Genomic DNA, 24,403 nt, shown 5'->3' with positions numbered 1-24,403 from the left:
TAGGTAGAATGGTAAAACATAAATAAAAATTAAAAAGATAAAAAAAATGCCTTTATATTTGTAACTGGAATATTAAACTCATAGAAATAAATTTCACAAGAAATAACATCTCTATGGGGAATTTTTTATTTAAAAACGTAGTCCAAATAAATACAAAAACATAGTGTGATCCTGGATATGACAGTTTGATAATAATCCTTCTAAAGACCTGTTATGTATGTAAAGGTAAAGAAAGTAATCATAAAGATAGAAATATATGACCAGATAAAATTTAAGTGCTTACAGAGCGAATGCCACCAAAATTAAAAGTCAAACTATTGACTAGGGAAAAACTATTTGCAGTTCATATAGCAGATAGAGATAACTGTTCTTAATATCAACAACCCCAAGAACTAATAAAAAAGACAACACCACCATAGAAAGTTGGCAAGGTTATGAATAGAAAAACTGTCTTAAAAATAAAATAAATCTAAATAATCAATACACACATGAACAGATAAGCAAAAGCTTGATTAAGTTTGATTACATCTGGTAATGGTACAGATTTAGAATAGGAAGCACTTTCCTACCTTGCTGGAAGGCAAATGATTTTCTATAACATTTTGAATGAATTTATTAATACTTTTTTTAAAATATAAAGCTCCATAAACCTGTCCTTTGCCCCAGCAATGTTAGATTTGAGATTCTTTTTTTAGACATGGAAGTTCAATAAATATGGATATTGTATAAGGATGGTTAATGTAGTCTTGTTATTGAAGCAGCAAAATGCTTAACATTTTCCCCGATGATTTCTTATCAAGGAAAAGCTATTCTTCAATGAGTCATCAGGGAGAATGTTGAATTAAATAAACATTGAATGCTATGGGAAATAGGCAGCTGATGAAAAGAATAATTAGGACCAAATCTCTTATCCCAGGAGGGTGGGGTGGTTGTCTATGATTGTTGGTGAGTGAGAAAAGCAAGTTGCAGAGTGACATATAAAATGTAAGCCCATTTATGTGATTGCACATATATGTTTAGATGAGACAGGAGATGTTAAGAAGGAAATATGCAAAGTGGCTCACAGGGGAATTTGTTAAGACTGTGTGTTTAGGATTATTTAACAATTCAAATGTATTACTGTTTTATATTTTTTAAAAGGACATGCCAATTCAAATTAAGAAGCAACTTGAGTCTACAGAAGTGCTAGATGGAAAAGTAATGTTAATTTCTTCCCTACATCCTATTTAACCACTTGTAATGCTTTTAGTGTTTTATTTCTAAAATGTTATTATTAAAATTCTGCTTTTCTCCACATTTTTCAAATGTGAGTGGAAGAAAATCCCTTCTGATATCCTATGTTGGCCTAGAAAAAAGGAAAGTGAGCTTTCTTTCTTCCAATAAATCATCTGGTATCTCCTCAGAGGGATATGTTATGACTGATTCCAATACTCAGCCTTGTGCTCTTCAATTAGTAGTTAAGCTGGTATTGTACATTTTCATTCCAGTTGCAATCTTCTTTGTAAAATGAGTTTTCTTACCCATAGGACAAGTAAAGAAATAATACACGCTATATTTACATGTGTATTTTATAATATTGTTATTTGTAATAACAAATTCATAGAATTAATGTGATAGATTAAGAGGTTAAGCTAATTCATTAATATAGTAATTTTGATTATTAACTAATAATATGGACATATAATGTACTAATATGTTAATGTATGTGTGCATATACACAAACATAAATTGCTTGGTATAGAATATATCTTTCTCTATTTGTTTGTGGCCCAAGACATACCGGTAATAATATTTAAACATTTATATATTAGTTTAATTTTGCTTACTAATATGTAAGTTGTTTTATAGTATACCATGTGCATTATAGAAAATTTATCTTTAGAGTAAACAAATTATATAAAAATATAAAAATGTACCCTTATAAACTGATGAAAAAAATAGATCCAGAGACCTAGAAGCATGGGACAGACTGACAAAGTTCAGAGGAAAGGCGGGGTTGGGGGCATGGCTGAGGAGAGCTTAACAAGGGAACTTGTATGCATATATGCATAGCCCATCAACACAGACAATAGTGTGTTGAAGGCCTGGGAGGGGCAAGTGTAGAGTGGAAGGGGTCAATGGGGAACAAAAGCAAAGGGGACATCAGTAATACTTTAAACAATAAAGATAAAGTTAAAAGAAAAATGTACCCTTTCTGTGTATATAGTAATTCTATTAATAGAAATGACTTTTAAATATTACCAAACTAGTAGCCCGTTTGCACGAAGATTCGTGCAATAGACCTTCATTCACCTGGCTGCCTGCACCAGTTTTCTGTCGGCACCGGGGACCCAGGCTGTGGCCACTGCCTTCTGCCTTCTTTCAGGGTCGGGGCTTGGCCCCGGGTGGTGGCCTTGGGCTCGGCCGCACCCAACATCCCTGCTAAGGATCGCAGGAGCCAACCCCCAGTGGTTTCCTGCGATCCGTGCAGGCTCCCCGCTGGTGCCCAAGGCCAGGAAAGCCTCGGGCGGCTTTCCCGGCCTTGGGCTCCACCACACCCCAACATCCCTGCAAAGGTTTCCTGGTGGGCGTGGTTGGTGGGCGTGGCTGGTTGGTGGGCGTGGCTTGGGCGTAGCGAAGGTGCGGTCAATTTGCATATTTGTCTATTATAAGGTAAGATAGTGGATAATGAAGAAATAATGCCACTTGCAAACATTTAACATTCTAACAAGTTTTCTAATTACTTAAGATATATTTGGTATGCTAGGTTCTAGTTGGTATGTTTTAAACTATCCTATATAATAAAAGCCTAATATGCAAATTGTCCCCTCAACCGGGAGTTTGACCAGGAGGCGGGGCAGGTGGCCAGGAGAAGGGAGCTGCCCCCCTCCCCCCAGCCGGCGGCCGCTAGGGACCCTACCCATGCACAAATTTCATGCACTGGGCCTCTAGTTAATTTAAATAAAATGTCATTCTAGATTATTGTGGGCTCTTCATTTTATATGATAGTGGCTGAAATTCATGCACTGACAAATATTTTAAATATTTTTTTAAAAATTATAGTTTTAGATTTCAATTCCACTGTCTCTTTGTTCACCTAGGTGGCTTTTACCGTACTTTTTGACTTGGAAGCACTTCTGAAGATATGGTGTTTGGGATTTACTGGATATATTAGCTCATCTCTCCACAAATTTGAGCTATTACTTGTGATTGGAACTACTCTTCATGTATATCCAGATCTTTATCATTCTCAATTCACATACTTTCAGGTAATACAAATAATGCCTATTTGTCTTTAGATATTTATTTATTCCAGAGAAAATACTAGTCACATTATAATAATAATTGTATAAGTTTATATATAACAGTTATGTATAATTATTAAATGCACACTTAAGATAGGTCTGATGACATCTTAAATACCCAAAATAGTATGTTCATAATTGTAACATTATTTTTAAAACTCCTGAAAATTCATAGTAATAAATGAAGATGTTTTAAAAATACAGTTCATAAATTAGCACAATGTGAAGATATGTATATTATATATACATTGGTATTATACATCTATGTATATATCAAATTTTAAACTACATAAGATGTTGACACACTTTAAAGAGTAGGAAATAAGAATTTAATTCCAAGTGGAAATCTCCCTTTTGTGTTTTTTTGTTTGTTTTTAATCCTCACCTCAGAATATGTTCTCATTGATTTTAAAGAGAAGTAGGGGTGAGAGACGGAGAGAGAGAGAAACATCAATGTGCGAGAGAAACATTGATCAGTTGCTCCAGTATGTGCCCCCAGGACCGAACCCATGACCTGAGTATTGTGCCCTGACTGGTAATCAAACCCAAAACCTTCTAGTGTACAGGATGATGCTCCAACCAACTGAGCCATTAAGCCAAGGGAAGATCTCTCTTTTCAATAAGCCAACATATGTTTACTCAACAGTGACTTACAATTAAAATAACAAATAAAACTTACCTTAAAAATTGTAAGTCAAACTTCATTATTTATATATGCCTATTTCTTTATGATTAAATAATAATACCTGTAATTATTTATAATAATTGGATATCTATTTTTTCAAATATGAAATCTTAAAATATATTACTTTATAATTATCAGTAAACAAAAGTAATTATTAATTATGCCTTTCATGATTGTTTAATAATAGCAGTGTACTCATTGTTCTTTTGAATACTTGCTCAAAATGATGAAGTATACATATGTGATATCCTAAATTTTAAAATCTCAAATATAGTTACTTTCTGACTAAAAATTGGTCATTTATATAATTTATTATGGAAATATCATAATATGCATTATTTTCTTAATAATTATTTAAAAATTGTTAGAGAACAAAGTAGCAGTAAAATTTAAAGAAGTAATTCAGAGAAATAAGATTCCAACTTCTTAGAAGAAAGAAAATGCATTCCAATTTCATTGATTTTATTTATTGGTAATACCAAAGCTGTCATTTTCAGAGCTGTATTAACTTAAGATGCTATAACCTGAAAACTCATCTATTTACTTGGAGAAAAGGACATGAAAATATAATTCATAAAAATGAAAACCAAATACACTTCAACATAAAAAGATGATCTTTGAAAAATCATCACTAAGCATATTGAAATCATAGAGGACTATCATGGTTTAAGCTTTTAGTACCATCAACATCTTTGCACATAAATCCCTTGTCCCATGTTGGGTTATATCCTTGGCCTTGGTTACCTAAGTGAGATGGCTGAGGCAAGAGATATACACATGTTCAAAACTCTTGATACAAATTGGCTTCCCAAACATTCATGCATTATAGGCCCGTTGACACTGCTATCTAGCTTCACAAAATCAACATGAGCATGTAGTGCTTACCTTAGAGAACCATTATAGGTAATTATAGAAAATAGGCCTGATAGTCAAAAGCTACATGATAATTTAATATAAACCTATCATATCAGCCAAATTTAAAAAATAGTGATGCCTATTTCAACAAGGATATAGTATAAATATATTTAGGTTTTGAAAATTCTTATAGATTCTCACAGATAATTTTTTGTAAAAATGTTAGAAATAGATCAAAATTAGAATTCTTTATGAGATAAAAAAATGGAAACTGTTTAAATTGTAAATATTTGAGGAATAGCTTAGCAAGTCATATGCCAATTTGACCATAAAATTAATAGCTGTGATGAATTTGCAATAACTTAGAGATATGATTGTTTTATTTAAATGCAAAGCAGTATAAAATCATATAACATCTAAAAATGACTGGAAGGTAACTTGGTTTTACACAGGAAATACTATCTTAAGTCATTAACAAACCATTGGATGGCTACTAAACTAATATCTATCTATTCAGCACCTACTACAGATGAAGAAACAGAATAAGAAGAAACAAGAGATTATAATATCTAACACTCTCTGGAAAACAGTTTAAATATTAAAAAAAAATTTTAAAGTAAAAAATGACTGCAAAGAAATAAACCAAAGTATTACAAATTATTAATAGTTATTATCTCTGGTGTTTTTCTACTAGTATGTTTTTACAAAATATCTAGACTTTGTATTCATGTTTCTAATCCTACATTATAATAGAGAAACATGCAAATTGACCGCACCTCCGCTATGCCCATGATTGGGCCTGCCAGAGGCTGGGGGCGGGACTCCGGGTGGCCTAACTGGCCATTGAGAAAACCAAGATGGCGGCGCCAAATCCTCTTGGTTCCGGGGGTCCTGGTGAGTGATGGCAACCCGAGAGGGGCGTGGTATGCACAGCCAGCAGCCTCCGCGGGTTCCCGGGACCCATCGCGACCCGGGGGGGCGTGGCCGGGCACGGCCAGCAGCCTCCCGGGGGTCCCGGGACCCATCGCGACCAGGGGGGGCGTGGCCGGGCACGGCCAGCAGCCTCCCTGGGGTGCCGGGACCCATCGCGACCCGGGGGGGCGTGGCCGGGCACGGCCAGCAGCCTCCCGGGGGTCCCAGGTTCAATAGCGACCGGGGGGGCGTGGCCGGGCACGGCCAGCAGCCTCCGCGGGGTCCCGGGACACATCGCGACCCGGGGGGGCGTGGCCGGGCATGGCCAGCAGCCTCCCGGGGGTCCCGGGACCCATCGCGACCCGGGGGGCGTGGCCGGGCACGGCCAGCAGCCTCCCTGGGGTGCCAGGACCCATCGCGACCCGGGGGGGCGTGGCCGGGAACGGCCAGCAGCCTCCCTGGGGTGCCAGGACCCATCGCGACCCGGGGGGGCGTGGCCGGGCATGGCCAGCAGCCTCCCTGGGGTGCCGGGACCCATCGCGACCCGGGGGGGGCGTGGCCGGGCACGGCCAGCAGCCTCCCGGGGGTCCCGGGACACATCGCGACCCGGGGGGGCGTGGCCGGGCACGGCCAGCAGCCTCCCTGGGGTGCCAGGACCCATCGCGACCCGGGGGGGCGTGGCCGGGCACGGCCAGCAGCCTCCCGGGGGTCCCGGGACCCATCGCGACCCGGGGGGGCGTGGCCGGGCACGGCCAGCAGCCTCCCTGGGGTGCCGGGACCCATCGCGACCCGGGGGGGCGTGGCCGGGCACGGCCAGCAGCCTCCCGGGGGTCCCGGGACCCATCGCGACCCGGGGGGGCGTGGCCGGGCACGGCCAGCAGCCTCCCTGGGGTGCCGGGACCCATCGCGACCCGGGGGGGCGTGGCCGGGCACGGCCAGCAGCCTCCCGGGGGCCCCAGGTTCAATGGCCACCCGGGGGGGCGTGGCCGGGCATGGCCAGCAGCCTCCGCGGGGTGCCGGGACCCGGGGGGGCGTGGCCGGGCATGGCCAGCAGCCTCCCGGGGGTCCCGGGACCCATCGCGACCAGGGGGGGCGTGGCCGGGCACGGCCAGCAGCCTCCCTGGGGTGCCGGGACCCATCGCGACCGGGGGGGGCGTGGCCGGGCACGGCCAGCAGCCTCCCGGGGGTCCCAGGTTCAATAGCGACCTGGGGGGCGTGGCCGGGCACGGCCAGCAGCCTCCGCGGGGTCCCGGGACACATCGCGACCCGGGGGGGCGTGGCCGGGCGTGGCCAGCAGCCTCCCGGGTGTCCCGGGACCCATCGCGACCCGGGGGGGCGTGGCCGGGCATGGCCAGCAGCCTCCCTGGGGTGCCAGGACCCATCGCGACCCGGGGGGGCGTGGCCGGGCACGGCCAGCAGCCTCCCTGGGGTGCCGGGACCCATCGCGACCCGGGGGGGCGTGGCCGGGCACGGCCAGCAGCCTCCGCGGGGTCCCGGGACACATCGCGACTTGGGGGGGCGTGGCCGGGCATGGCCAGCAGCCTCCCGGGGGTCCTGGGACCCATCGCGACCCGGAGGGGCGTGGCCGGGCACGGCCAGCAGCCTCCCTGGGGTGCCAGGACCCATCGCGACCCGGGGGGGCGTGGCCGGGCACGGCCAGCAGCCTCCCGGGGGTCCCGGGACCCATCGCGACCCGGGGGGGCGTGGCCGGGCACGGCCAGCAGCCTCCCTGGGGTGCCGGGACCCATCGCGACCCGGGGGGGCGTGGCCGGGCACGGCCAGCAGCCTCCCGGGGGTCCCAGGTTCAATGGCGACCCGGGGGGGCTGGGCCGGGCACGGCCAGCAGCCTCCGCGGGGTGCCGGGACCCATCGCGACCCGGGGGGGGCGTGGCCGGGCACGGCCAGCAGCCTCCCGGGGGTCCCGGGACCCATGGCGAACCGGGGGGGCGTGGCCGGGCACGGCCAGCAGCCTCCCGGGGGTCCCGGGACACATCGCGACCCGGCGGGGCGTGGCCGGGCCCGGCCAGCAGCCTCCCGGGGGTCCCGGGACCCATCGCGACCCGGGGGGGCGTGGCCGGGCACGGCCAGCAGCCTCCAGGGGGTCCCAGGTTCAATGGCGACCCGGGGGGCGTGGCCGGGCACGGCCAGCAGCCTCCCGGGCGTCCCGGGACCCATCGCGACCCGGGGGGGCATGGCCGGGCACGGCCAGCAGCCTCCCTGGGGTGCCGGGACCCATCGCGACTGGGGGGGCGTGGCCGGGCACAGCCAGCAGCCTCCCCGGGGTCGCGGGACCCATCGGGACCTGTGGGTGGGGGGGGCGTGGCCGGGCACGGCCAGCAGCCTCCCAGGGGTCCCGGGACCCATCGGGACCTGTGGGTGGGGGGGGCGTGGCCGGGCACGGCCAGCAGCCTCCCGAGGGTTCCGGGACCCATCGCGACCCGGGGGGGCGTGGCCGGGCACGGCCAGCAGCCTCCCGGGGGTCCCGGGACCCATCGCGACCCGGGGGGCGTGGCCGGGCCCAGCCAGCCGCTCCAGGGGTGATGTCCTTGGGCAATCGCCACCCTCGCCTAAATGGCTGGTGCTGAGAGGGATCAATGGGGCCAGTGGAAGGAGCAGGTGGTAGTTGACCACCGAGGCCATCTGCAGCAGCCGGATGCAGAGCTGGGGTCCACGTTCTCCAGGTTGGCCTCCGTGGAGCCTGAGTCGCACCCATAGTAGCCGAGTGGGCATGCTGGCATAGTAGCCCCAGCATGAGGCCAGCTTCCCAAGCCAGGCTGCGGAGGGAGGGAGGGCCTCTGGGCTGGGAGCACTCCCCCACCCCAGTGGACAGGGCACAGAGAGCAAGCAGCAGAGAGCTACTAGAGGTGGTGGGTGTGGTGGCCTGGCTTCCAAGAGGCTGGCTTCAGCTGCTGTGGCCTGCGCTGAGGTGGCTGGTGGTGGGGGCAACTGCATGGGCGCATCCGAGGCTGGGGCACTGGGAGACGTGGGACTGCAGCCCAGAAAGCGAGGCTCCGGAGGACCTGGTCACAGACCCCGGGCATTAAAGCCGCCTCCTACAAGATGTATCCTAGCCTAGGTGTGTGGGAAGCAGATTCAGGAACCTCTCCCTTTGCGGCGCCAGAGCCCAGGCCTGCCAGCACCCCAGAGGAGACCCCCACCAGGATCGGGGGCGTGACCAGTCTCTAAACCAGGGTGGCCATTAGCCTAGGCCTGCCAGCACCCCAGAGAAGACCCCCACCAGGATTGGGGGCGTGACCGGCCTCCAAACCCCCAGTGACCCTAACCCAGGCCTGCCAGCCCCCCAGAGGAGATCCCCACCAGGATCGGGGGCGTGACCAGCCTCTAAACCTCCCGCAGCCCTAGCCCAGGCCTGCCAGCACCCCAGAGGAGACCCCTGCCAGGATTGGGGTCATGGCCAGCCTTCAAACTGTGGCGGCCCCTAGCCCAAGGAGGCCTCCTGGCCGAGGACGCCTGAGTCTGTTCTTGACCTAGGGCTGGACTCTCCCCACAAGGGACTCAGAAGCCACCAGAGTCTAACTGCCAGTCTCTGGGAGTGCATCCACTGTCCACCAAAAAGTAGGGCCATCAAAGCATTCAGTCTCAGTGCAGGCACAGGTCTGTGGCTGGCGGGGTGGAGGCCAGACCAAAACAAAACAGCAGAAACACCCTGCCCACCTGGGCGGGTACTGCTGTAGTCCACGTGGCCTGGGCAGTGTAGAAAGCGCTACCTTCTCCCAGGTCCTGTGCTGGCACCGCCGCCTCGCTCACCCTCAAGCCCCCCTGAGTCCTGACAGCAAAGTGTGTGGGGCATTCTGCAGGAGTTGTGCCGTTCTGGGTGCTTTTGCCCAAAGACACACTTTGGGATGAATTCAGAGCCACATCTCATTTCCCATGACACTGGAAGAACCATGTAAAAGGATTTTGACAAAAGCTTTCCACATCTCTGTTTATTCTTTTGAATCCATAAAACGACCTTAAAAAAAGCATCCGGGCCACCTAAGAAAGAATGCACTTTCTGGCCAGAGCACGCAGGATTCTTTTGCCCAACAGGTTAAAGGGAGCAGAGCTGGCACAGTGGGAATGGCCCTGGTGCCCTATGAGGAGACCGGGGGAATGGGGTTGCCGAAATTCCATAAGCCTCTTGCCACCTTCTCCTTTGCAAACCACACCATCCAGATCCACCAGGACTGGAGGCAACTGGGAATCACAGCCGTGATTTGGGACATGGTGAGCAAATCTTGAGGGGCCTCTGTAAACATCTGCAATTGATTATAAGACTGGTCTTTATTTAAAAATAAATAAAAGAACAGCTTTGTTGAGAAATATCCATATACTGTACATGTCACCTAAAGTGTACAATGAACTGTTTTTTTAAAGTAAATTCAGAGTGGTACAACCATCACCATGCTCAATTTTTAAATATCTTCATGACCCATCCCCTCCAAAAAAAACTTCTATCCATTGGAATCACTTTCCTGATCATCTTCCCCAAAATAGATTGCACTTTAAAGGTGGGTAAAGGAAAGTTGAGGGAAGTTAAAACACTGCACAAAGGATATTGTAAGATGACAAAGCCCAAAGTGAAGCTCATGTGTTTTCTTTAAAAAATATATATTTTTAAAATGTCAGAAAGGGAGAGGGAGAGAGAGATAGAAACATCAATGATAAGAATCACTGATCAGCCAAAACCGGTTTGGCTCAGTGGATAGAGCGTCGGTCTGCGGACTGGAAGGTCCCAGGTTCGATTCCGGTTAAGGGCATGTACATTGGTTGCTGGCACATATCCTGGTGGGGGGTGTGCAGGAAGCAGCTGGTCGATGTTTCTCTCTCATGGATGTTTCTAGCTCTCTATCCCTCTCCCTTCCTCTCTGTGAAAAATCAATAAAATATATTAAAAAAAAAAAAAAAAAAAAGAATCACTGATCAGCTGCCGCCCACAGGCCCCCTACTGGGGATTGAGCCCAAAACCCAGGCATGTGTGCCCCTGATCAGAATCAAACCTGGACTCTTCAGTCCACAGGCCGATGCTCTCTCCATTAAGCCAAACTGACCAGGGCCATGTGTTTTCTTCAAGTTCTGCGTGGTTTTAATGGTCCTCAAATCTATACTAATAAAAGGATAATATGCTAATTAGAGTGGTTGTCTTCCGGACATCTTTCCAGACAAAGCCACAGTGGCTACAAAGGCCAAGGCTCAGGCAGCCATAACCAGCTGCAGTGGCAGCAGCATTGGGGTTATGGGGGTGGTGCCTCCAGAGGGAGGCCAGACTGGGGGCCAAGGCACAGGCAGTTTGGGGTGATCAGGCTGATAGGGGAGGACAAGGTAGGGGCAATCAGGCTGGCAGGAGATCAAGGTAGGGGCGAGCAGGCAGGCAGGCAGTGGGGTTAGGGACAATCAGGCAGGCAGGCAGGTGAGTGGTTAGGAGCCAGCGGTTCCGGATTGTGAGAGGGATGTCCGACTGCTGGAAGTTGGACATCCCCTGAGGGGTCCCAGATTGAAGAGGGTGCAGATTGGGCTGAGGGGCACACCCCCCCACCCCCACCCCCAGTGCACGAATTTCGTGCACCGGGCCTCTAATAATTTTATATAGCTATAGTCACATAATACGCAATCAATGAAATTTGAAATTTTACTTGTGTCTTTAATTCTGGATTATAATTTGTAATAGTTTATATTAATAGTTAAGTGATTTTCATCTGTATCTCTCTATACATGACCATGGGTATATTTTTCTAATGAAATAATTCAAACCTACATGCTTCAGTTATTTTGTGGCTAAAAAAAATAAATTTCTCAAGAAGCTTGGTTGTCACAGGATTTTTTGCAAATTCACAGATGAAGAACCTATTGTACCATACAGACTGGCACCTTGTGGCTCCACTTTATCCTCTCTTGTTGGTCCTCACACTTCTCATTTCAGGGGACCTTTCTTCGTTGTCTTGGCAGCAAGTCTTCCCTTAGTGAATTTCAAATTTTTCATAATTAAATGTGAAGTCAACAGTTTTGTACAAAATGACTCCCTTGAAAATATCAATTATCTCTGAGACTAATTATTGGTGCTATTCATCTATTTATTTAAATGATATTAACTGAGCACATAGTGTGTGCCATGAACTGTTCCAGATACTGTTGGGAGAAAGGTGAACGAGGCAGTGAAGTTCCCCACTTTAGTAAGCTTAAATTCGAGGGGACAAACAGTTCACAAATAAGTATACTACAGAATGTAGAATACAAGCACCAGAAATGGTATAAAAAGGAACAAGCTTAGTAAAAATGATAGAGGTTGTGGGATGGGGTGTCATCCTATCTAATAAAAGAGTAACATGCAAATTGACTGTCACTCCAACACACAAGATAGCTGCACCCATGTGGTCAAAGATGGCTGCCCCCATGTGGACACAAGATGGCCGCCACAAGATGGCTGGCAGGGGAGGGCAGTTAGGGGTGACCAGGCTGGCAGAGGAGGGAAGTTGGGGGTGACCAGGCCTGCAAGGAAGGGCAGTTGGGGGGGGGGTGACCAGACCAGCAGGGGAGAGCAGTTAGGGGCAATGAGGCTGGCAGGGGAGGGCAGTTAGAGGTGACCGGGTCAGCAGGGGAGAGCAGTTGGAGGAGACCAGGCCTGCAGGGGAGGGCAGTTGGGGGGACCAGGCTGGTAGGGGAGGGCAGTTAGGGGTGACCAGGCTGGCAGGGGAGGTCAGTTAGGGGCAATCGGGCTGGCAGGGGAGCAGTTAGGCATCAATCAGGCTGGCAGGGGAGTGGTTAGGGGGTGATCAGGCTGGCAGGCAGAAGCGGTTAGGGGAAACCAGGAAGGCAGGCAGGTGAGCAGTTGGGAGCCAGCAGTCCTGGATTATGAGAGGGATCCTAGATTGGAGAGGGTGCAGGCTGGGCTGAGGGACACTCCCCCCCCCCCATGCACGAATTTTGTGCACCAGGCCTCTAGTTTTAGATAAGTTGTCATGGAAGCTCTCTCTGACGAAGTGATATTTGAGCAGAGACTGAAAGGAGTGAGAAGCATCCATGAGAAGCTCAGGGAGGAAGCATTCCAGGTAGAAAGAACCACATGGCACCTGTCCTGAGATGCAAACATACTTGGTTTGTTCAAAGAGTAGCACCAAGACCAGTGTAGCTGGGCGGGGATGAACATAGGGCAGCATTGTCCTATGGGAATTAATAAAGTCTTTAAAAATGCTAGGGTTCTAACATACCGGGATAATTGTGACACCAACTGGTATTCATTGTGCATTTACTATGCGCCAATCACTGTGCTGAGTGCATTGTTTCATTTGTTTTTCTCATAACAATTATGTGAGCTAGACAGTGTACATGTAAACTGAGGTCCCAAGAGATTTGAGAGCTTGCCTCAGACCACATAACTAGCAAATGGTAGAAACTCATCAGCAACAAGTTTAATTTCACAGCTCATATTCTAAACCACACAATTTCTACAGTACTTACTAATCAAACGAATAGTCTCTAAGAGAGACTTAGAAATGTGACCAGGAAAATGTGACTTGGAAACTACTACAAAATGTTCTACAGACCTTATGTGTGAGAGTATCAGTAGGAACACAAAAATCAACATATTGGGTAGACAGAATAAAAATCATACTTCTCCCCAAATAAATTAAAAGGCATAATTATAAGGATTTTGGCTTTCCTAGGATGCAAGGTTAATCCTTTGAAATTGTTGATCAAATCACCAATGTGGGAGTTGTGTTAAGCTCTGTTTCTTCCAGCTAATGAAATATTAATTTATCAAAATTGCACAGATGTGCATAGGCTGTTTTTATTAGAATTTGGGATAGGATTCAAAATTACAAAGGAAATTCTTTAAATATAATTTTAGCACAAATGGGGAAAACACATAGTACTAAATTTGAGCTATAAACCAGTTAAAATGTTTCTGTAAACTTGCCTGTGTTTAAATATTAACACTAGATACCAATCATTTATGTTTGAGAATAAACAACTCTAATAAAAATGTGAAATCTTCCCAGATTAGTATTCTAGGTATTAATATGAATATGAATATAAATATCTTAATGGTTTTTATGATAAAGCTGCTTACTTGTTATTTTGAAAGATAGCCTCAGTGTAATGTTCTGATTTCAGAATATACACTTAAAGTATTATAACAGGAAAAACTGGTAACTTAACCATATGTGTAATATAATGCTTAATTTGAAGGACTTTAGCATGAAGGAAATATACATTTACTAGACTTCTTTAAACATTTGTTTATTTGTTTACTAAACATGTGGCTAGAGACCATACCATTTGTGTTCTTCAGACAATAGGCATGTGTGGGAACCATGCCAGGTCCCAGGATGGTCAAGGCGGGTGGGAGCACAGAGGCCTTGTTATCAATACACCAGAATGGCCAAAGGCTGCTCTAGGCATGTGCCTAAACAGGATGTTCAAGGACTCTGAGCCTGGGAATCCTAATCAGGCTAAGATACCATGAGCGGGTGCAAGGACACAAGGTACACTGTGCCCTTCTGTAGCCAATATGATTGATGTAACTATTGGCACGAAGCCCTCTTTGTGTAAATGGTATCAAAGTAGGTTACTGACCAGCTAGTTGGCTGGAGTAGGCTGGAGTGAGAAGAAGTCTGCTGGAGAATGGAGAGAGAACAGCTGGGATGGAGTGTGTGAAGAAGTCTGCTAGAGAGAGCAGCTGGGCAGGAGAGACAGGAGAAGCTGCTGAGCCAGGGAGCTCAGGAACCACTACGATGTGAGGCGGTGAGTCTAGGATGCAGCCTGCGGCTGCTTAGATAATAGCTGTGGGTACAGAGACTGATGCTGCTTTATGGGAAAGATATGCATTTACCAGCCGGTGTCCGGCTGCCTGCCTGTATGGACTTTGCTGTGAGGGCTGTTCTTATCTGATGGCTATATGGCCACCGGCTTCTGCAATAAAGACTCATTCTTGTATACCCACAACCTCTCATAGCCTATACCCGGCATCCTAGGAGGTCCAGCTCCCGGCAGAGGGTCTCGGACCCAACACCTTCTGTCTAGTGAGCAGAGGATAAAGGAGGAGCTTGGACTAAGTTCCCAACAGTTAGTGCAGTGGGCAGGGTTCAAGTAGGAGCCAGCCCTGGCATAGTCGGTTAGGAGAATTTAGAAGAATACATGTACTCACAGCCACGCAGAGCCAGTCAGACCAGCAGAGCTGTATGGTGCTCTTGCTGCTGGCTCTGACAGCATGATAATGTTACCTCAATATTTCCTGTTAATTCAAAGTTTAGGGGGCAAAATTCAGAGGCTAAAATTGTATTATTGGGACTCAGTCACTTTTCTTCTTTGTTGCTACCATTCTTAAGCTGACTTTCTCCATGTAGTGGCAAAAATGTCTCCCAGAAGCTTGAAGCTTATGTGATTCTTACAGAAATACCAATTGGGATCAAAGAAAGGGAACACCTCTCATAAGTCCAACAAATGTTCTGCTGAATCAAATAATTGTGAATACTCTGGTCAGGCCTGGATCTCGGGGATTTGGGAGTCCCCTTATGAGTGTAGTAATGATTTGTCAAAGAAAAATCAGGGAAAGCAGGAAGCTAGGGTTGCTAGAAAGGAAAATCCAAATATATTTTATTTTTTACCCTGGCTGGTAAGTTAAGTGGTTAGAGCATCAGCCCGCACCTGGAAGGGTCAAGGGTTCAATTCCTGGTCAAGAGCCATATCTGGGTTATAGGTTCAAACTTTGATCCTGGTCAGGGCACATGCAGGAGGCAACCAACCGCACATTGATGTTTTTCTCTCTCTCTCTTTCTCCCTCCCTTCCTCCCTCTTTTCCACTCTCTCTAAAAATATCCTCAGATGAGGATTAACAAAACAAACAAACAAACAAATTATATATTATTTTGTATGTGTAAAATTAAAATCTTGGTTTTTAAAGCATTTCCTGTTTCTTACTGTATTTTTTAAATATTTTTATTGATTTCAGAGAGGAATGGAGAGGGAGAGATAGAAATTCAATGCGAGAGAATCGTTGATTGGCTGCCTCCTGCACACCCCTTGAGCCTGTAATTTGGGCATGTGCGCTGGACTGGAATTGAACCCAGGACCCTTCAGTCCACATGCCGATGCTCTATCCACTGAGCCAAACCAGCTAGGGCTCTTACTGTATTTTTAATAAACTATTCACCTTTCTTCCCTTAAGAAGCCTTCACAGATAACTTAAGCTCTTACTGATATTGAATCAACTCAGACTACCATACTATTTACCATATTTTATTTATGCCAAGACAATTTTCCTATTTTAATACCTCTAAATTTGGGGTCCATCTTATAATGTTGCCTTTAATTGACAACATTTTTTTATTTCTCAGATGTACATAAAAAGTTGATAACATTGTAGACTGAATGTAAAATGCTACTTTTCCATATTTTATACTTCAACTTTTAATTACATTTTCTTTTATATTTTTAATGCTATAGATATTTTTATACTCCCTTTGTAATAATAGCCATTGAATATATTTGTCCAACACAATGTGTGGCACATAACAATCAATCAGTATATGTTAAATGAATGAGAAAATAAATTTATTAGTTAGTTATCGGTGGGAGTTTTTGCACATATAAATATACACACACACACATACATATACATGTAAAACATATATGGGTGTTTTGATAACAAGCTAGGCTAATATAACAAAGATTTAAAAATACAAGGTTTGCATAAGATAGAAGTTTGTTTAGTTCGTGGGTGTCCAGGGCAAGGAGTTGGCTCATCTCTGTGTGGGCATCCAGGAAGTTGGTCTTTTGTGTCAGATTGGATTAATCATCTTCTATTCAAGGCTTCTATTTTTGGTCCAAAAGGTATACTTCAATTGTTTCCATTTCCCAGCCAAAGAAACGTATAAAAAGAGTATCCAGGACAGATTTATTTATTTTTATGTGCTAAAAGTTGCAAGAATCACTTCCTTTCACCTTCCATAGGCCTTAACCTAGTCTGCTGGCCATACCTAGCTCCAAGCGAAGCTGAAAAATGTAGTCTGCAGCCCTAGGTAGCTCCTTCCTAGGATAAAATTCAGAAAGTTCTATTTCCAGGATGGAGAGAATGGATATTAGGGTAGCACTCTCAGCCTTACATAAAGGCTCCAAGATAGAAGGTTTTTAAAACATTTTTTATGAATGTACACTAACACTTGGGAAGTTTTACTTTATTAGACAACTAGAGGCCCGATGCATGAAGATTTGTACAAGAATGGGCCTTCCTTTCCCTGGCTGCCGGCACTGCCTTCGCTCAGGCCAAAGCCACCTTTCTGCCTACCCACGCTGCTCAGAGGCCTGGAGCGGCTGTGACGGTGCAGAACGCCTGCGTTGTCACCATGGCGACGACGCAAGTGTCCCACCCCACCCCCAGCCACTTGGCGCCTGTATATTCAAATTAACCCACCATCTTCTTTGGGTTAATTTGCATAGTCACTCCTGATTGGCTGGTGGGCATCACAAAGGTACAGTCAATTTGCATCTTACTCTTTTATTAGTGTAGATGAGTATTGATACTATTGAACTACATTTTCCTCTATATTTGAACATTAGAAAAATAACTATTTTATTTCAACAACATGTACTAGTTAATACCATTTTGAAATATATGTTAAAACCGTTGTCACCATTTCTCTTCATTCAATTGGGATTTATTGAGTTGTTTTTTGTTTTGTGGGTGTTTTGTTTTTCATCTTTTAGTTTTTATTTTTAAAATTTATCTTTATTGAAAGTATTACAGATTTCCCCCTTCATTCCTCATTGACCCCCTCCACCCCTGCACCTGCCCCCACTCCATACCTACAGCACTGAGTCCTTGATATAGGACAGATAGTGAGCTAGACTGATATCTTAGTTATTATATTGTGAATTTTCCTCTCTAGATGCTTAAGGGGAAAAGTGAAATTTTATAAAGTGCTATGAAAAATGAGGTTTAATATTAACTTATTTAAGATTCAGTGTAAACAAACGATCGAATATGTATGTTTTTCTCTCCCCCAATAGGTTCTTCGGGTGGTTCGGCTTATTAAGATTTCACCTGCATTAGAAGACTTCGTGTACAAGATCTTTGGTCCTGGGAAAAAGCTTGGGAGTTTGGTTGTATTTACTGCCAGCCTCTTGATTGTTATGTCAGCAATCAGTTTGCAAATGTTCTGCTTTGTCGAAGAACTGGACAGATTTACAACATTTCCAAGGGTAAGAACAAAAAGATGTGGTTGAAGTCATTATTCTTATTATAGTAATAATGATTAACATCAAAGTAATTTCACTTTAACAGTGGTTCAATCATATTGTCATCTTTTTGATAACTTGGAGTAGCTAGTTTTAATATTTAAAATGGTCTCTCCTGATGGGTGCAGGTGTTTGAGCACATGTGCAGCTTATGCACTAATTCTATAATTCTGGAAATAATCGAATGAAATGAGATGCTGAGACCAATAAAGATTGAATGTAGGGTTCTCAGCACCTATAAATGAAAACATAATAGAATTTTAAAATAAAGTTTGCTCTTTTCTGTTTGTGAGAGTTAACATTTTAAAATATGTTTTACAGTTCAGATATTTATATGTCAGGTATAATCCAGAAGGATGCATTTGAATTTTAAACTCATAAACTCTTCTAAAGATTTGAAGAGTCTTTAGATCATCTCGTACATGCCTCAGCATTGTCATTAGATTTCACTTACGCTTAAAAGGAAGTTAAAAATAAATCAATCCACAAGCAGAACTCATGTAGAAGATTTAGCCTCTAACCAGAGGGATCCTGAAAATTAACTCCATGTGGATTTAGAAACATTAAAAGTTTAATGACCAAGATAAAATAATGTATATACCTTCACCATAAGCTGACATAGTAAATCCTATTATATAAGAAAGATAATATTGGGATAATATATATATTTAATTAAGCTTTGAGGGAAAAGATATCTGTATACATAATAGCTAAACTAATTACCCTGGGGGGTTGTGTTTTTTTTTTAACCTGTTGCTAAATTTGTTACTCATCACCAAGCATTTGTTGAGTGCCTGAAAGAGCCAGGCAATGTTGGTGATCCTGGGATATAAATACAGCTAAGTCCTAAGCCCTCAAGAAATTGTTGGTTGAGGGAGGTAACCAGTAAGTAAACATAAAGCCTTGATAAAGGCAAGCACAAGGCTCTGTGGGAGCTCAGAGGTAAGATCCAGAACCAGAAATGGAAAAACCCAAGAAGCGAAGGCCTGTGACATCTCCCTCCAGTGGTCAGGTGTTGAGGTTGGTTGGTTAATGACAGTATGTATCAAAGCACAGCACATTATGAGAAGCCATTTTATATAAGAAAAATCACATGAGGCTCCAAAAGTAAGCTAAAAAAAAGTAAACTTTAAAAATCAGCAATTGTTTATATTATCTTTACTTGGATCCAGGCCATTTTGGAGGCTGACTACCACCAATTACATACATAGATCTATGGGATGCAGGAGAGACTCTGAGGGAACTAGCCATGAGGAAAAGAGGAGTCCCACAAAGAAGGATGAGCCTGACATAGCAAAGGGGACTTAGTGTTGGTGCCAGGAAAATACTTTTTCTTTGGCTGTTTTTCAAACCTGATCTTGACCTAGCCATCCAGGTGGCATATTCTCTCTAGGAAATAGAACTGGATGTCAAACTAAACACTGGTTTGATTGGACCTTACTGTATCTTGGGCCCCAGTAACATGCCATCAAACTCTCCTAAGAGGATTGAAAGGTTCGGGGTTGGGCCGGGGTCACACAGAATGGATTCAAGGCTCAGTGTAATCAAAATGATAATTTATTCCAGTCACCTGGGTACAGGTAGTCTGACTCAAAAAAGAGCCAGCGGTGAATTGGGGAGGGAGCAGGCTTTTTATGTGCTCAGGGAGAGCTGCAGACGGGGCTTTGGCTTGAATCAGGTGTCAGGACCATGCCCCCGTGGTAGTTTTATGGCCTTGTCCTTTGTCCTTCTCTTGGCCCCTGAGGTCCTTTCTCAGGGGGCTGTGCAGGGGTGATGGTCTTCAGGAATTTCTGTAAAATAACCACTCAAGGGGAGCATGTTTGTGAAAGGCTTGGCCAGCAAGCCAGGTTCTTTCTTCCACTGCTGTCCACTTCTTCCAAGACCCCCATTAGCTCCTTTACCTTCTATCCCATCTGAAATGTCTGCATAATTCTGTGTGAATAATTTGGCTGCAAGTAGCAGAAAACTTGACTCCAACTGACTTAAACAATTAGGAAATTTATCTCACAACATTCAAGGGATTAATTAGATTCCAGGAAGCCAGGGCTCTGAATTCTCTCAGGTGTTATTATGGGTTGAATTATGTACCTCAAAAGATATGGTGAAGTCCGAACCTCAGGACCCCAAAATGGGACCTTATTTGGAAATAGAGATCATCAAATTAAAATGAGGTCATAAGGGTGGGTCCTAATCCAATATGACTGATATTTTATAAAAAGGAGCGATTTGGACACAGACATACACAGAGAGGAGGTCATGTGAAGACACATGTGGAAAAGATGGCCATGTGATTGGTGTGGCATCTACAAGCCAAGAACCTCCAAGGACTGCTGGCCAACACCTAGAACTAGAAGAGGCAAGGAGAATCAGAGGGAGCCTTCAGAGGGAGCATGGACCTGCCAACACCTTGATTTCTGACTGCTAGCCTCCAGAACTGTGAAATAAGACATTCCCATTGTTTTAAGTACCAGTTTTTGGTACTTAGTTACAGCAGCCCCCAGCAAACTAATGCAATTGCCTTCACGTATTGTCTTCATGTTAACAAAATGAATATGACATCTCCAGGCTCCATGATAAGATCTAGAGGGGAGAGGGGATCATCTCTGCCTGGGTCTCCTTAGAAACAAGGACACCTTTCCCAGCACCATCCCCTCTTCCCTCGGCAAAGTTGCTCTCCTGTCTTACTGGCAAGATTCAATAACTTGGTCACTCCTAAATGAATCATTGGCAATATGGCTGAAATCAAAATGATAGGCTTAGATTAATCATATGGCACGAGATGAATATTTCGAAGACAACCACAAAAACCCCTAGAATGGGCAGAACCAAAAGCTGAATAAAATTTCTCTCTTTTGCCTCTATGTCAAATCTCTCACATGCCTAGTGCAAACAGTGTGTAAATAGACATGTGGTAGGAAGAATGGCTGGTGTTTCATTTCTTTTACCAGAAGCATCTGGGCCTCAGCTCCTTCCCAAGATGCCCAGATAGTACCTGCAAAGCAGCCAGCATAGGTCCTGGCACATACTAGATTCCTGCCCTGCTCCCCTCTTTTTTATGGCAATCGTCACTTTCTGTCACACACTATTGACATTTATGCACAGATCTTATCGCCTCTACTAGAGTACAAGTATCAGAAGTGCTTAACACTGTGCTGTGGGATCTGTAGCATCAGGAAGGACAGTGGGGCAGAAACAGCCAGGAGAACCTCAGCATACAATCCCATGAGATGGAGAAAGGGTGCTTGAAATTTTTCAATGGAGAACAAAAGAACATATTGATAAAATATAACAAAACAACTTTGTCATCGCAAGCCAATAACTTTCTCCAAGCAGACACACTGCTAAGCAGAATTAACAAGGAAGAGCAAGTCCTGCTGAGAGGCAATATCTTGCAGTTCCTGTTTTGTTGGGACTAATAGGTTGTTTAAAAGGAGAACAATTCAGATTAACTTTTCGTAATGAAATCATTCTGTACAGGTTATAAAACTGGTCGCTAAAATAATCAGGATAAGCCCTCATTTGTTTTGCCATTCTACAAATGGGTATCATTTTTATTCATAAATAATGCACTACCCTCCATAGCATGAGGTACTTGAGTTTTAATATTATTTATTTGGTATGTTTCTAATTTGTATTCTCTAAATGCTAATTACTTGCTCTATTGAATTTTCACTTAAAATCATGTCTAAATCAGTTATACAATATAAGCGGTAAATGCTATAAAGTACTTAATTACAAATTAATTTCCCTGTTTCCTCTCCACCAAAATGGCTAATTGTAGTTTTAGTTGTGCTGAAAGAATTACTGAGAAATTTGAAGAAGCAGCATGATCCTTAATTTTTTTCCCTATTATTTTCCAGGTGTTGATAGAGTTTGGAAATACTTTTAATAAATTCAAGGTTTATTTTATCTTCAGAGCATGATTACTTCAATGAATATTGCTGAGACCCTTATTAATTTTTGTTTTATTATTCTTTCTTTCATATATATTTTTTATTTTTTCATGAAATATTTTAGACATGCAAAGAGATATCAAGAATAATAAAATGCATCCTTCAGCTTAACAAGCAGGTTGGCAATGGCTCTGAAGTCCCTGAGTGCCCTACCCTCATCAGTTTCTTCCCTTTCCCATAGAGAACCACTTTTCTAAATTTGATATTTATGGGGTTTTTTTGTACATCCCTTTAAGCTCTTAGTGCATATATAGGCTTAATTGCAAATCACCTATATATTTGCATAATCCCCACCTACCTGCCATGTATGGTTTCATACTGCACCGTTTCTTTTGCCAGTTGCTTTCTTTGCTCAACACAATGCTTGTGAGATTTGCCAATATGAGTACATATAGCTATATTTTATTTGTTTTTCTTGTGGTATAACACGTAACTATATACTGCATTATATATGATGCACTATTTATAAAAAAAAAAAAAACACGGCACGATTATTTTTCCATTTTCCTACATGGCAAACAAATTCTAAGGTGGGCCTTCAAGATATCTGACTCGCTGCATAATCCCTTCCCCTTGGGTTTGGGAAGGACTTGTGAATGTGATTGGATTTAACTCCTCTGAATAGGTTGCTCATCACTTGGAGTCACTCAAAAAGCAGATAAAGAGAGTTTCCTGTTGGCCTTGAAGAAGTAAGCTGTCATTTTTGAAGGGCCATGAGGCTAGGAGGACCTGAGGGTGACCTTTAGGAGCTCTGAATAGCACCCAGGCAACTGCAGTCAAGAGAGCAGGATCCTCAGTCCTGCAACCACAGGAACTGAATTCTGATAACCTGAATGAGGGTAGAAGGAGACCCCATGCTCCGCATGAGACCACAGGCCAGCCTACTCTTTGATTTCAGCTTATAGACCCTGAGCATAGAAGTTACCAAACACCATACCCAAACCTCTGACCTATAGAAATTGAGGTAATAAACCAGTGGTGTTCAAAGCTGCTAAATTTGTGATAATTTGTAGCACAAATATAGAAAACTAATGCATGCGGGGTTTGAATTTTTTAAAATATTTTTTACTCCAAATAATGCTGCTCTGAACATTGCACATTAACTTAAGCACATATGCAATTCTGCACATGTGAACATTTCTTTAAGATATGCATGTAGGATTAGAATTGCTGAGTCTTAGAATGAAGCTATCTTCAACTTTATAGATATTGGTAAACTTGCATTACAAAATACTTTTACCAATTTATCTGCTGTCAGCAATATGAGAATGTTCTGTACCCCACAACTAAGCAACATTCGGTCTTGTCAGGCTGTGTCTTTTAGTTCATTTACTCCAAACTGATTTTTGTGGCTGTTGGGATACGGAACAATCTTACTTTATTTCCATTTAGATAACCCATTCCCACTATTGACTAGTCTATCCATCCCCTGCAGTTCTGAGTACCAGCTGGAATATGATTCCATATGTATTTGCCTAAGTCAAAACACAAAGTTCCCTTTTCATGTCCTTGTGCCATGAAACCTCTAAGGAAGCCCAATAAGTATCCATCTTTACTCAAATATCTCAGTTAGCCATCTCCAACTTTTAGTGGAACGAGACTTTGCCCCTTTGTGCCGGACACAACATTAAAAACCAAAGTCCAGCAGAGATCATGAGTCTCCAAGGATTGCCTTTTCTTGACTCAAGCTACTTAGTTTTTTGTTCTGGGTTTTCCATTATTTCCATTAACTAAGACTTTAAAAGAATATTTTATCCAGGATTTTCTGGTGTTTGTAATTTGTTTTCATATATAAGGAGACACTGATAACATTTTGAGAAGGAAAAAAACACATTCCGATGACTGTCTTGCAGGGATAAATTGATTTTCTTTTTTTAAATAGGCAGGCCAGCCCATCTGCCTTTACCATCTGCAGCCTCCCATTTCTTTGCATTTCTTTGATTTATGGATATTGTCTCTTGTTGATTATCACATCCTCATGCTTACGTTCCCCTAATCTGCTACACCATTGAAATCCATTTTTCACAAAATATCAGATACATCTGTTCACAATGAAGACTAAATAAAGCATGTACCTGTTTTATTGTTGTTTGTAATTCAGTCAACATTCTTTATGTGTTGAAGCCATGAGGTATGTACACATCAACAAATGTACTAACTGCCTTCTTTACCTTATAACATAGCTGAGAATATAAGGAAGAAGTCAGTTTATCTCATAGCAGACATAAGAAAGAACTCAAGTAAGCCAGAAGGTGAAATATATCAAAGATATCCTGGAGAGTATTTTAAAATTCTGGGACCCTCTATGTGATAAGCAATGGTGTTCCCAAATCATCTCATTTTAATAAGAGGAAGAGATTGCTTCCAGGGAAGGAGGTCTGCCAAGCTTTATGAAGAGTTGTCTTTAGGGGTGCATATGATTTCAATAGGTAAGGATGTGGGCAATGGCATTAGATGAGAATACTCCATAGAAGGAACAG

General features: G+C 44.1%; 1 protein-coding gene across 3 annotated transcripts in view; it reads left to right on the top strand.

The window, feature by feature from the left end:
* Window positions 1-24,403, top strand: part of NALCN (sodium leak channel, non-selective) — a 278,126-nt gene that overhangs the window by 107,933 nt on the left and 145,790 nt on the right. For all 3 annotated transcript variants that reach the window (XM_054720257.1, XM_054720255.1, XM_028148874.2), the window contains 2 exons: window positions 3,081-3,248; window positions 17,743-17,934. In XM_054720257.1, the coding sequence (XP_054576232.1) occupies window positions 3,081-3,248; window positions 17,743-17,934 (360 nt within the window). The remainder of the gene's footprint in view (window positions 1-3,080; window positions 3,249-17,742; window positions 17,935-24,403) is intronic.

The sequence above is a fragment of the Eptesicus fuscus genome, chromosome 8, assembly GCF_027574615.1.
Source record: "Eptesicus fuscus isolate TK198812 chromosome 8, DD_ASM_mEF_20220401, whole genome shotgun sequence".
NCBI lineage: Eukaryota > Metazoa > Chordata > Mammalia > Chiroptera > Vespertilionidae > Eptesicus > Eptesicus fuscus.
Note: the sequence above shows the minus strand (reverse complement) of the source record. Positions and strands in the feature narration are given on the sequence as shown.